At 42.6% G+C, this 11,311-nt stretch overlaps 1 protein-coding gene across 2 annotated transcripts; it reads right to left on the reverse strand.

Annotated features, from left to right (window-relative positions):
* Positions 1-258: 258 nt before the first annotated feature.
* Positions 259-3,662, reverse strand: LOC306790574 (protein L-Myc-1b-like). Of its 2 annotated transcripts, none has more exons than XM_079286946.1 (3): positions 3,426-3,662; positions 2,282-2,916; positions 259-1,600 (listed from the first exon to the last, which is right to left on the reverse strand). In XM_079286946.1, exons 2-3 carry the CDS (start codon positions 2,826-2,828, stop codon positions 954-956), a joined length of 1,194 nt encoding a protein of 397 aa, XP_079143072.1. In that variant the 5' UTR covers positions 2,829-2,916; positions 3,426-3,662; the 3' UTR covers positions 259-953. The 2 variants fall into 2 exon arrangements, with proteins under 2 accessions (XP_079143072.1, XP_079143073.1); XM_079286947.1 differs by having other exon boundaries at positions 2,282-2,951.
* Positions 3,663-11,311: the final 7,649 nt, after the last annotated feature.

An 11,311-nucleotide genomic window follows, 5' to 3' on the forward strand; every position in this document is an offset into this window, starting at 1 on the left:
TCGTTTCTCTGGAGAGGCTTCACCACAGCAGCATGTGGTGATCTTACCTCCGATCAGTGCGAGGCCTGATGAATCTACCGTTTGTTACTTCCGCCTCAAACAGAAACTAACAGAGCAAATTTTGACGGCACGGTCAAGATGTTATTTTGATATTAATATTACAGAGGAATATACGGCAACTTGTGTCTTTGTGCATGTCATTGCGTAATATTGTAATAAAAACAAGACTACAGGTTTGTATGCAAATATGGTATAAAAATTTAATGGCGCTGTCAATGTTAGCATGCGTTCAAAAAACAAAAAACAATTTTTTTTTTTAAAATCAAACAAATTCAGGAGGAGCATTGAAATCACAAAGTGACATGTGAATATAAAGTACAGCAGTGCTACTTATTTTTTCACCCAGTTTTCCTACTTCTTAACAAAATAGATGCTCCTCGATGCCTGGCGGCACGTCATAAAGAGGAGCAAAGCTCGATGACAACTCTTCGTCTCGTCTCCTTCCCCAGGAGTGACAAGCTATTATTTACAGAACAATTTGTACATCAAACCACACTGACTCATTCACTCCTATGTACACAGTAAGGCATTCACACGTCACTCCATCACAACCTGAAGGCTACATAGTCACACTTATAAAATATGAACGTTCTTATTTCCCCATCACAGCATACCAAGGTATATCTTAGTCATAACTAGAAAATCAATTCCATTACCCCTGTTCAAAACTAAAATACTGTCCAAAGAAAAACAGAAAACACAGCACACTAGGTGCTCCTCCGTCCCATATCAGGTCCATTAGTCAGCACAGTCAATTCAGAGGAAGCCCACAGCAATATGAATGTATTCCAATGAAGTCCCGGCTATTTACATGAGGCTGTTATATTTAAAAAAATGTAGTTTTCCAAAAGTTCCTGAATGTGAATAACGAGGCAGTTTATTTCAAAAGCGTCTCAAGAGCGCTTCAGCTCGGCTAATCTGCGGAGGAGCTGCTGCTGTCGGGTTTTGAGGCATTTCTTCCTTTGGAGCTGCCGTTTCTCCCTGGTGTGAAGTTTCGACAGGTACTTGGTCGCGTGGGTCAGGATGGCCACCTTCGGAGTCTTGGCCGACTCCAGGCCAGGGACCTCGTCACGGAGGGCGAGGAAACGGGACCGGAGATCGTTCCTCCTCTTCCGTTCAAGCAAGTTGTGGTTGCGCCTGCGGTGAGTGTCCTCTGCATCTGAGTTTAGGGGGCTCTCAGTGGGAGAGCCAGGCTGGGAGACGCTAGCCGAAGAGCCCGGCCACTGACTGGACGATGTGCAGGTACGCTTGTGTGGAGGCTCTTCTGCATACTCCTCTTCCTCGTCGTCATCGTCCTCCTCCTCCTCCTCCTCGTCGTCATCGTCTTCATCATCGTCATCATCGTCGTCATCATCATCATCAGGTTCACTGTCTGGGGAGCGGGCGGCGTAGTTGTGCTGCTGCCGATGGACGGACATGTGGAAGCGTTGGGGGCAGGGGTCAGCCCGGACCGTGACGGTCACCGGTTTTCTGGCGTTCACCAGCCGCATCCGGTTCTGCTTGCTCTCCACGGTGACAACATCGATTTCCTCTTCATCATCTGTGATCACATATGAACAACCCATCAACACACATAGAAAAACGGTTTTAACAGCAGAATGTTTCTATGCCACCCATCACTAAATATGTCAAGAGAAGAACCAAAATGTAACCAAATTAACTTTAACGGAACAGCAAAGCAGTCAAATCCCTACTCCTCCATCTGAGGAGGGCAGAGGAGGAGCTGCTGTGTTAACAGCAGTGGTCATCCGTGCCAAAGCTCGCAGGGAATTCAGGCTTTTGTCTTTGAACACTGAGCATTCATCAACAATTGAAATGAGGAGCTCTGCTGGCAGGGGGCACTCCCTAATTTGGTTAGTGTGAATGAGTTACTCTCACGGTCTGTAGCTGTGAGAGTGTAATAGCAATAAATCATCTGGTCTAGGTCACCCCGCCCCTCTACCGCACTCTGGTTGTAATGCAGAGCCAGAGGAAGATATTGAGAGGGGGCAAATTCAAGGCAAAGTGACGGGGGCGCGGTTTTTAAAATATTGCGTGGGCAATCTGCGCAAAACATGTGGCGCATTATCAAAGTGAGAGTAAAAAAAAATGCAGCTTTAAAGTGACTGGTCTGCACTACAGACCAGTTATTCAACAGCAGCCCAGCATTCCAAATTACGCATTGTTAGAGGGCAATATAATCCTGAGGTAGGAGCAATTTAGAGCATGACTGCTTCCTTACCAGAGGAATCAGAGCGGGACTCGGAGCCAGACGACGCCGGCTTCCTGCAGCCGCTTGTCGGGAAGGTGAAAACAGCCGCGGGGTCGACGCAGTCTGTCGCCAGGGTGGCGAGCGGGCCGCCGGGAGAGACGCACTGCGCTTTGCTGCTCGGTCTCACGGAGAGCTGGGCCACCGGGGGGACGACGGCCTGTGCCGCAGCACACACTCTCGCGTTGACCTTCTCCAGCTGCTTACTGGCAGAGAAACTACTCCACATGCAGTCCTGGATGATGATGGAGCTGAGGTTGCCGAACAGCTTCCCTGTATCGGGGATGAACTGGCCCTCGCACTCCTCGTCCTGCCCCAGGACTTTGGACAGCCAGTTGAGCTTGTCTCCCGGCGAGAAGAGGAGCGCACCGGCGCTCAGAGTCCGAGTGGGAGACATGGGAGGGGTGGGCAGCAACTCGAACTTTTTCCATATGTCCTCGCTCGGTGCGGTCGACTTGTAAAAATCCTCCTCTCCGTCGAAGTCGTTGAAAAAATAATGCTGGTAGCAGTCGAACTCCATGTTCAAACAGTTAATCAAATCCTCTCGAGTTGATTCCCAGAAATGATCAAATGACACCAGCTGCCTCTGAGAAACGTCCTGCACAACCCTGAGGGGGGGGACATCACAGTGATCAGCAATGATCTGTTTAAAGTAGTTCACAGTATGATCACATTTCAAGTATCCATCTAATGGGCCATTAGGATATCACATCCATTTAAAAGCATGCCTTCAAACGGGACCACGTAAATAATTGATTGCATCTTGCGGATGCTCTCTTCAAAAAGGGGTGGACTCAAACTGTCCAGGACCACAAGGTTATATTATCTACATAATAATATAAGCCTCAACTATGATTCAGTGCAAGCATTTTTGTTTTAAGTAGGCTACACGATAGATTTTAAGTCTACCGGCTTGCAGGACTATCCTGCGTAAAAGTAACGCGCGTGGCTGCATTTCCTGAAATGCAGGCAGCGCTTTGTTCCACCGAACATGTGAACCAGCGAAGAGGAAAAGTAGACCGCTTCACAGTCACAGTGTGGGTTACCTCTCACAGGCGGCCATTCTCTTTACTCACTGGAAACTTTCAAAGGCACACGCTAGAATAAAACTACTCACCGGCTTTCTGCAACAACAACAAAAAAAAATCCCACGCTAAAGATTCAGGGCATTGGAAATCCCTCGGCAGCCAAAGAGCAACGAGCTCACGTGGATCAGAGGGATAAAAGATGACCCGGGTTGTCGTTGGATACAGCGGCGCGCTGTTTGGACGCAGTCTTTACTTTTATAGCAGTTTAAAGGGGGGAAACCGGGGGCTCAAACAACAGGCTCAGGGTCCGCCCCACAATGTGTTACAGAAAGCCACACAGTGCGTGTTTCGCGCCAGTGAGGTATCCTGTTATAAGGAGCTAAAAGAGTGCAGGGAGGAGCCTCGGAAATATCTGCAGCGGTAGATCCGGGTAAACCCCACATATACATGAGGGCTCAGCCCCGCCCCGTCTACAACACCAATTATGGTCACAATAACTGACTTATTTCATCATCGATATTTGTTGCTCCTTGTAGTAGTAGAAGGAGAAAATATGGTTAATTTGTCAGTAATTTCCTTTCATCTGATACATTTCTATTCCCTTGTAGCCTCCTTTACGTGACACGTCTGCATTTAAAAGCACGATATTGTACTTTTCACTCCACTATATTTACTTTGACAGCTTTAATTGCTAATCACTTTGTATATTCTACATACAAAGTTTGTATTCAAGGATCAACTTAATGTCGATTTAAAAATAGTGTAAAGCTATGTCATAGATTAAATGACTTATCTGCATTAAAGTAGCATTCAGTTCCACGTTCAGCTGCTACAGAAGTATGATCGATAAAGCTGAAGCATCGTAGTTGATTCATTGTCTTTGTCTTATGTAACAGTGAGCTGAATATTTTTGATTACACAAGACAAGACATTTAAAGATTTCATAGATCAAACAAGTAATTGATTGAGAACTATTAATCACCAGGTTAGGCAAATAAAACGTCCCGATGGTATGAAATAATAATTAACAAATCCCAGGGGACTATTTTCTGCATTAGTACCTCTACTTAAATGCTGACTTTATTTGGAGTATTTTTACATCGATGTAGTTCTGCTTTTACTCATGTAAAGGATCCATCTTCCACCACTCCATCCCCTAGCATAATAAACACTAAATCAATGTTTCACCATAACCACAAAATGCATTTGAGGTGCACAAAGTAGTGATGTTCAGCCTTTGACACGGCGGTGATGTCCAGTCTAGCGTCTTCATTGCTGTCTTTGCATTGCAAGATGAGCCGTGGCCCTCATCCTCAGGTAAAGCTGACATGGCTGAACCTTCGAGGCCAAACATTGGCTTAAAGATGATCCTCTTCTGTTAAAATCAGCAGATCTCCAAAGTCTGAAAAATTCCCAATCCTCTTTTTCCAACAGCACTTTTTTAATACAACAATTATAACTGATAAACCATCTGCAGGCGTGTGTTCTATTCCAAGCCAATAAACAGTTCCACAGTGAAGGGTGGAGTGCATCTTTGAATGACCTGCATTCAACACAAAAGAGCACACCGAGTACACAAACAGCCGAGATCCTGTCTGCAGGTGGTGGTGAAGTGAGTAATCTTCTTTGCAGTGAGAGACCGCCTCTTCAGCAGCAAACAAGTTAATGTCTTAAACAAGCACTGTTATATTGGGTCTTAAATTCCCTGTTTACAGGACACAATGACAGCTCTGCCAGACAAAGAGAAGACCTCCCTCGTAAAACCCTCGTGCACCTATCGACCTGAAACATTGTATTATTTTAACCACGATACGACCATATTGAACAAGGCAATGATTAAGTGGACACATGATTTGTCTCTATATTCTCTGGCGTCAACAAATGCAGCCTCACTTTCGAGCAAAAGGTCATAGTTCACCAACGTCTCATGACCAGACACCACCAGGTCAAAATCATTCACCAGCCGAGGCCTCAACATCACCCGTACAAACATATTGATGAGTTTGGTCCACGCCATGCACGTCTCCTCCTTGATGAAGCATCTCGACTGACGAGATAACCCCCCCCCCCCCCCCCCAATATCTCTGGTCACACGGCCAAGTTGATGACACTGATTAGTGATGGGCAGCTGTTGTCAGCAACAGGCCTGAGGTCATTCCCCTGATTGTGTGGCGTCCGTGAGTGTTGTGAGTGGTTGAAGTTGATGTGCCAATCAATACATACAGTAGCTGTTTGGGAGCTTTTGATTGTATCGCAGGATCTCTCTTTTAGCAGATGGAATCTGCCCAGCTGCCATGAAATGACAAAAAATATGACGTCTTTTTTTTTCAACACAAAACGTTGAGAGATGGACTTCATTGCGACTTACCAGTCTTGACTGAAGACTTCATTTCATAGCAAACGCTTTAGACTTACTTGTGACCTGCAAGTGATTTTTTCATTTGAAAAAAAAAGAGATTTAAATTTCCGTAAGGCTTTTACGAAGTTAAATAAAGGAAACATGAAGAATGATAATGTATGCACATCAGTGGATTTTAATTCAATTGCATTCTGATTTCAAAACAAGTTCAAAAAGAGCCGTATTCTTGCCAACTTGAAGAGTTATTTCACCCACAGAGCAATGATCACAGCCTGTAGATCCTGTAACTTCACATCCCATAATTACACAGTGGACCAACCCTCACTCTGCTGTGTTGGGAGAATTTCATCCTTGCTAAAGAGAAGAAAGAAACATCTTTGGTCCCATAACATTTAGATGAGGCCCTCTTCCTCCTCCTCCTCCTCCTCCTCCTCCTCCCCCTCCCCCTCTCTTGTGTTCCTTCATCAAAACGTGGGGATCCTTTCCTCAGCAAGGACATTGTTGGTTTGTTAACGATGCTTAACACCAACAATAGCCTGCTCCCCAAGTCATCTCCCAGTTTAACTTCAAGTGCCTGCAATTGTCCTTCATTGCTATAGTTCCATATTATGTGTGAGGATCGTAAAAAGAGGGTGTGGGGGGTCGGGATCCACCTCAGCAGAGTCCTCATGTCTGCAACACCCACTCACCCGCCTGAAGAATATTGGTCACAATGCAGTGCAGGAATTTGAATGGCTTTTTATTTTATTTCGGGGACTGTGTGGAATTGTCTCCGTGTGGGGGCGTCCTCCTCTTCCCCACGACCTCGGTGACACGGGAACCCCCAACCCTGACCTCTCACCTCCTCCAACCATCTAAAAAGATACAATCTGTAGCCATGCAGCCGAGAAAGACAACGTAAATAATTCACAAGTGTTATTGCTCCCCGGGGATGTAACACACCGTAGTCTGACACCCTCCTTCCTAAAGTACCACAAGAGTGTGATCAGCAGGGTGCCAGCTTTACCCGCTAACAGCTTTCACACACCAAAGATGAATATCTAGCAATGCATGCCTTACATCAAGCCTTTACTGATGTTATCACTTGTCTTTTTCATTTCCTCCTCAGCTGAGTTACAGGACATATCATCAGATATGATTACAGCCTAGGATCCTGGGCTTTCTTCAGCATTAAATGATAAACTCTGAGTTAACGATTACCACAGGAAGTGCTCATGTCATAAATACACAAATTTCTTACACTTGTGCAATGTTTACCGATGAAAGCATCACGTCTATGCCCACACGGCTGTACAAACTGAGATCAACTCGTTGGGCACATTCTTTATACATGTTAAAAAGGAGTGAGTAGATTATGTGAAATTCTCACATGAGTGTAGCAGTTGGAGAGCCACATCCCTGAACGCAACCAGGGCCTCACTGCAGCACACGTGGAGTAAGTTAGGCTGCCACCTGGTGCTTGCTATATGTAATTAACTGCTCTCTGTACTCGCGTATTACTGTGGAATGGACGAGTGGCGGTGGTGTTCATAAGCTTTATTTAAGACAGAGTAGAATTACAACAAAGTACGCCATGACATGGAAAAGTCTTACATTCAAAACAGGCAACAACACAGAAGTATACAATAGGTGTTATTTTATTATCACAGGTCTGCAGTATTTTTGTGTAAATAGCATTTTCATGTTGTAGCTGTTCAGGGAGGGGCAGATGTTTCCATACTTATTCTGTTGAGTGGTAATCTATCGCAATGCATCCTATTTTATACGATGATCTTGAGTTTCTTTATGTGAAATCTTAGTCAGCAAGGTTACAATCTATGCTGTCAAACACTTGGAGTGGAGCAAAAACGTACAGACATGAGGGGAAACAGAAGTAGAAACTAGAATATGATGGGAATACACAAAGTAAATATTCTAAGTGCAGGTATCCTAGATTTATCTTAAAGTGCAGTGTGTGAGTAAATGTACATCCAGCCACTGGAATGGCCTGACTCCCATCACCAGTATAACAATCACTGTAACTAAAAACACTGCGATCAAGATCAGCGTTCTGTATCGTTCCTACGGTTTGTGGTGTTCCCCAAGGTTCAATACTGGGGCCTCTTCTGTTCAACATCTACATGCTTCCACTAGCTCAGATTATGGAAAACAACAAAGTGTGTTATCATAATTATGCAGACAACACACAAATCTACATAACTATGTCACCAGGGGACTATAATCCCATACAAGGGCTGGGTAACTGCATTGAACAAATCAACAACTGGATGTGCCAGAATTTTCTTCAATTAAACAAAGATAAAACAGAAGTAATTGTTTTTGGTACCAAGGATGAACAATTCAAAATCACCGCTCAGCTTCAATCACTGATGTTAAAACCCACAAACCAAGCCAGAAATCTAGGTGTAGTTATGGATTCAGACCTCAACCTGAACAGCCATATCAAGACAATTACAAAATCAGCCTACTATCACCTGAAGAATATATCAAGGATTAGAGGACTTATGTCTCAACAGGATTTGGAAAAACTTGTCCACGCATTTATCTTCAGCAGACTGGACTACTGTAACGGTGTGTTTACATGTCTCTGTAAAATGTCCGTCAGAAAGCTGCAGCTGATTCAGAACGCTGCAGCTCGAGTCCTCACTAAGACCAGGAGGGTGGATCATATCACCCCAGTTCTGATGTCTTTGCACTGGCTTCCTGTCCAATAAAGAATTGACTTTAAAATCCTACTGTTGGTTTACAAAGCACTGAATGGTTTAGGGCCAAAATACATCTCTGATCTGCTGCTACCTTATGAACCATCCCGACCCCTCAGGTCGTCTGGGACCGGTCTACTTTCTGTTCCCAGAGTCAGAACTAAACATGGAGAAGCAGCGTTCAGTTTTTCTGCTCCACATATCTGGAACAAAGTCCCAGAAAGCTGCAGGTCTGCTGAGACCCTCAACTCATTTAAATCAAGATTCAAGACTTTTCTGTTTGCTGCTGCCTTTAATTGAAACACGTTCAATTAATATATTAATCAATTTCCTGCATTTCTGCATTTTACTACTGCATTTTATTTCTTACACTGTTTCTTTAATTGTTTTTAAATCTCCTTTTCTTTTGCCTTATGTTTTGATGCTTTTAATGGTTTTATGTGAAGCACTTTGAATTACCTTGTTGTTGAAATGTGCTATACAAATAAACTTGCCTTGCCTTGCCTTACGGTTTGATATGTTTGCTGTTAATACATGTGGAATATACGATGTGTATCTTATCAGGTGTTGCAGCACAAATTTGCTCCGGAACAGTACTTTTTAATGTTACCTTGAGGTCCAGTAGATGGCGCCATGGTGGCATGCTGAACTTAAGTTACATTTTGTGGTACTTGACTTGAGTATTTCCATTTTATAATACATTAGAACTCTTCATTACTTTTCATAATGTTTAATTGTAATCTGGCGGCTAAAGCGACTACTTACTTTGCAGATTAAGAGATGAATCATATGATGATATTATCAAACTTCACCTCAGCCATCAACATCTGCATGAGCTCAGGATCCTGTGCCCTGTTTGGAAAAGCAGGCGTTGGACTCCTGTTCAGAGATGCATAGTTTTCACTGGACATGAAGGAATGAACAATTTATATCATTTAATATTTAAAGCTGTCAGACAAATAGAGTTTTTAAAAAAACGTACAATATTTTTCTGTGAGATGTGGAGAATTCTAAAGTTGGATAAGATGGAAATACTCAAGTAAAGTACAGTTACATGCAGTATATATGACCCTAAAGTTTGCTAACATTAGCCACCATAAGCTAGTCATATCATAGCAGCAACACCTCTGAGTGTGCTGAGTTGAGCAACGGTGTGTGTTTTATTGATTGTGAACTCCTGTGTTGATCAAAATTGTATTTTCTTTATCACATTATCACCATGTGGGTGTTTTTGTGTGTGATGTGATTCAACTGTAACAAGTCTTCAAACTAGATTTCAACTGGGAAATAAATGAAGTAAATCTGTGCAGTCATTTTACAAGATAGGCGATTGCACTTTGATCAAAATGAAAGATTTGGTTCAAGGATAAGTAAAAGTATTGACCCTAAGTACTCATAGTTACTCATTTACAAAAAGTGTAAAGGTCGGCTATACTTCCTCTCTTGCTGGAAACAAATCAGGATGAAGATGTTTTCAGTTGTATGTCATAAGACTGAGTCATTTCCCCTCACCTCCGTTAAGCCAACCATGTAGGCTTCGTTTCACTGGAGCTGGGTCAATAAACAACAAGGGGAAACCCAGAGAGTGTTCAAGAAAACTTCCAAAGCAGCCACACACTGATACAGATAGAGAAATATTCTCTTTATAGAATGATGTCTGTCTGGCATCGCTCATGTCTCACAGTGACTGAGATGGTCAACAGAGGACAAACCTTTTTATAGCTGTTTTCATATAACTACTTCACCCTTCTTCTGGATTCCCCCTTAACTTTGCTTTGAACAGAGGATTTGGATTAGTCTTCTTGACTACAACACACAGGTCTTTAAAGCTTGAATGGAAACAGTATGTGGCGCCATGTGTCGGGTTTGTGTGTTTATGTGTCTTGTTTGAAGAAGAAGCAGCGACGTGGCTCAGCCAAGAGGTGGCATCGTATTTTAGCTTTTGATTTGTGGTGCTGTTGAAGGATAGAGAGGTCAATAAGAGACAGCAGATTAAATATTATAGGGAAGGAGAGAGAGCACATTTCAGTTGCTTTTACTTCTCTGTTCTGATGAGTGTGTGCAAATAGACAGAAGGGCGTGTGTTTAATGTATATTTACATTGGAGAAGCTAGAATCCTATTTACAAAGGAGGCAATAGGAAATAAAATGCTGCACTAAAAAGCCAGAGGACACACTGACGACTTCCTTCTTTTCCAGTATTTCCAGCCCGTTTAACAATTTAACATGTATATGTATATGTATATGTATATACATGTGTATATATATATGTGTATGTATATGTATATGTATATGTATATATATATGTGTATGTATATGTGTATATATATGTGTATATGTATATGTATATATGTATATGTATATGTGTATATATATGTGTATATGTATATGTATATATGTATGTATATATATATATATATGTATGAATATATATATATATATGTATATATATATATATATATGTATATATATATGTATATGTATATATATATACATACAGCATATATACATACAGCATATTCATCTAGCAAACTATACCTACCTTGGAGTGTTACAATAGCGAGTATTATTTTATTCAATGTGTCCATCCAGGCAAATTGGTGGATCCAAATGTTTAAAAAAAAAACCCCATATGATATAATTTCTTTGTAATCATCCAAAATAATGTTAAGTGTATGGGTATTTTTCCAAGTAGGCCACTGACTGGTCGATACGTGCGATGCATTGAGTGGGCAACGCGCCGTGTATTGAGTGGGCCGGTCTGACAGTAAACTCCCGGGCCACTTTTTCCCCCCCAGTCCGCCCCTGCCTGAGGTAAAGAAAGTGGGTGCTATGCTTCTGCAATGGCTCTGTTGGTTAGGAATGTTATCAGCTGTAACTGCCATGTGAGCACCTTATTGCACCTGTAAAAAAA

Source organism: Melanostigma gelatinosum, assembly GCF_949748355.1.
Source record: "Melanostigma gelatinosum genome assembly, chromosome: 16".
In the NCBI taxonomy this organism is placed as follows: Eukaryota; Metazoa; Chordata; class Actinopteri; order Perciformes; family Zoarcidae; genus Melanostigma; species Melanostigma gelatinosum.

Coding starts and splice junctions, on each gene's coding strand:
- LOC306790574 (XM_079286946.1), bottom strand. CDS start 2,828: ATGGAGTTCGACTGCTACCAGCATTATTTTTTCAACGACTTCGACGGA. Junction 1,601..2,281: donor GTCCCGCTCTGATTCCTCTG/GTAAGGAAGCAG, acceptor ATGTGATCACAG/ATGATGAAGAGGAAATCGAT.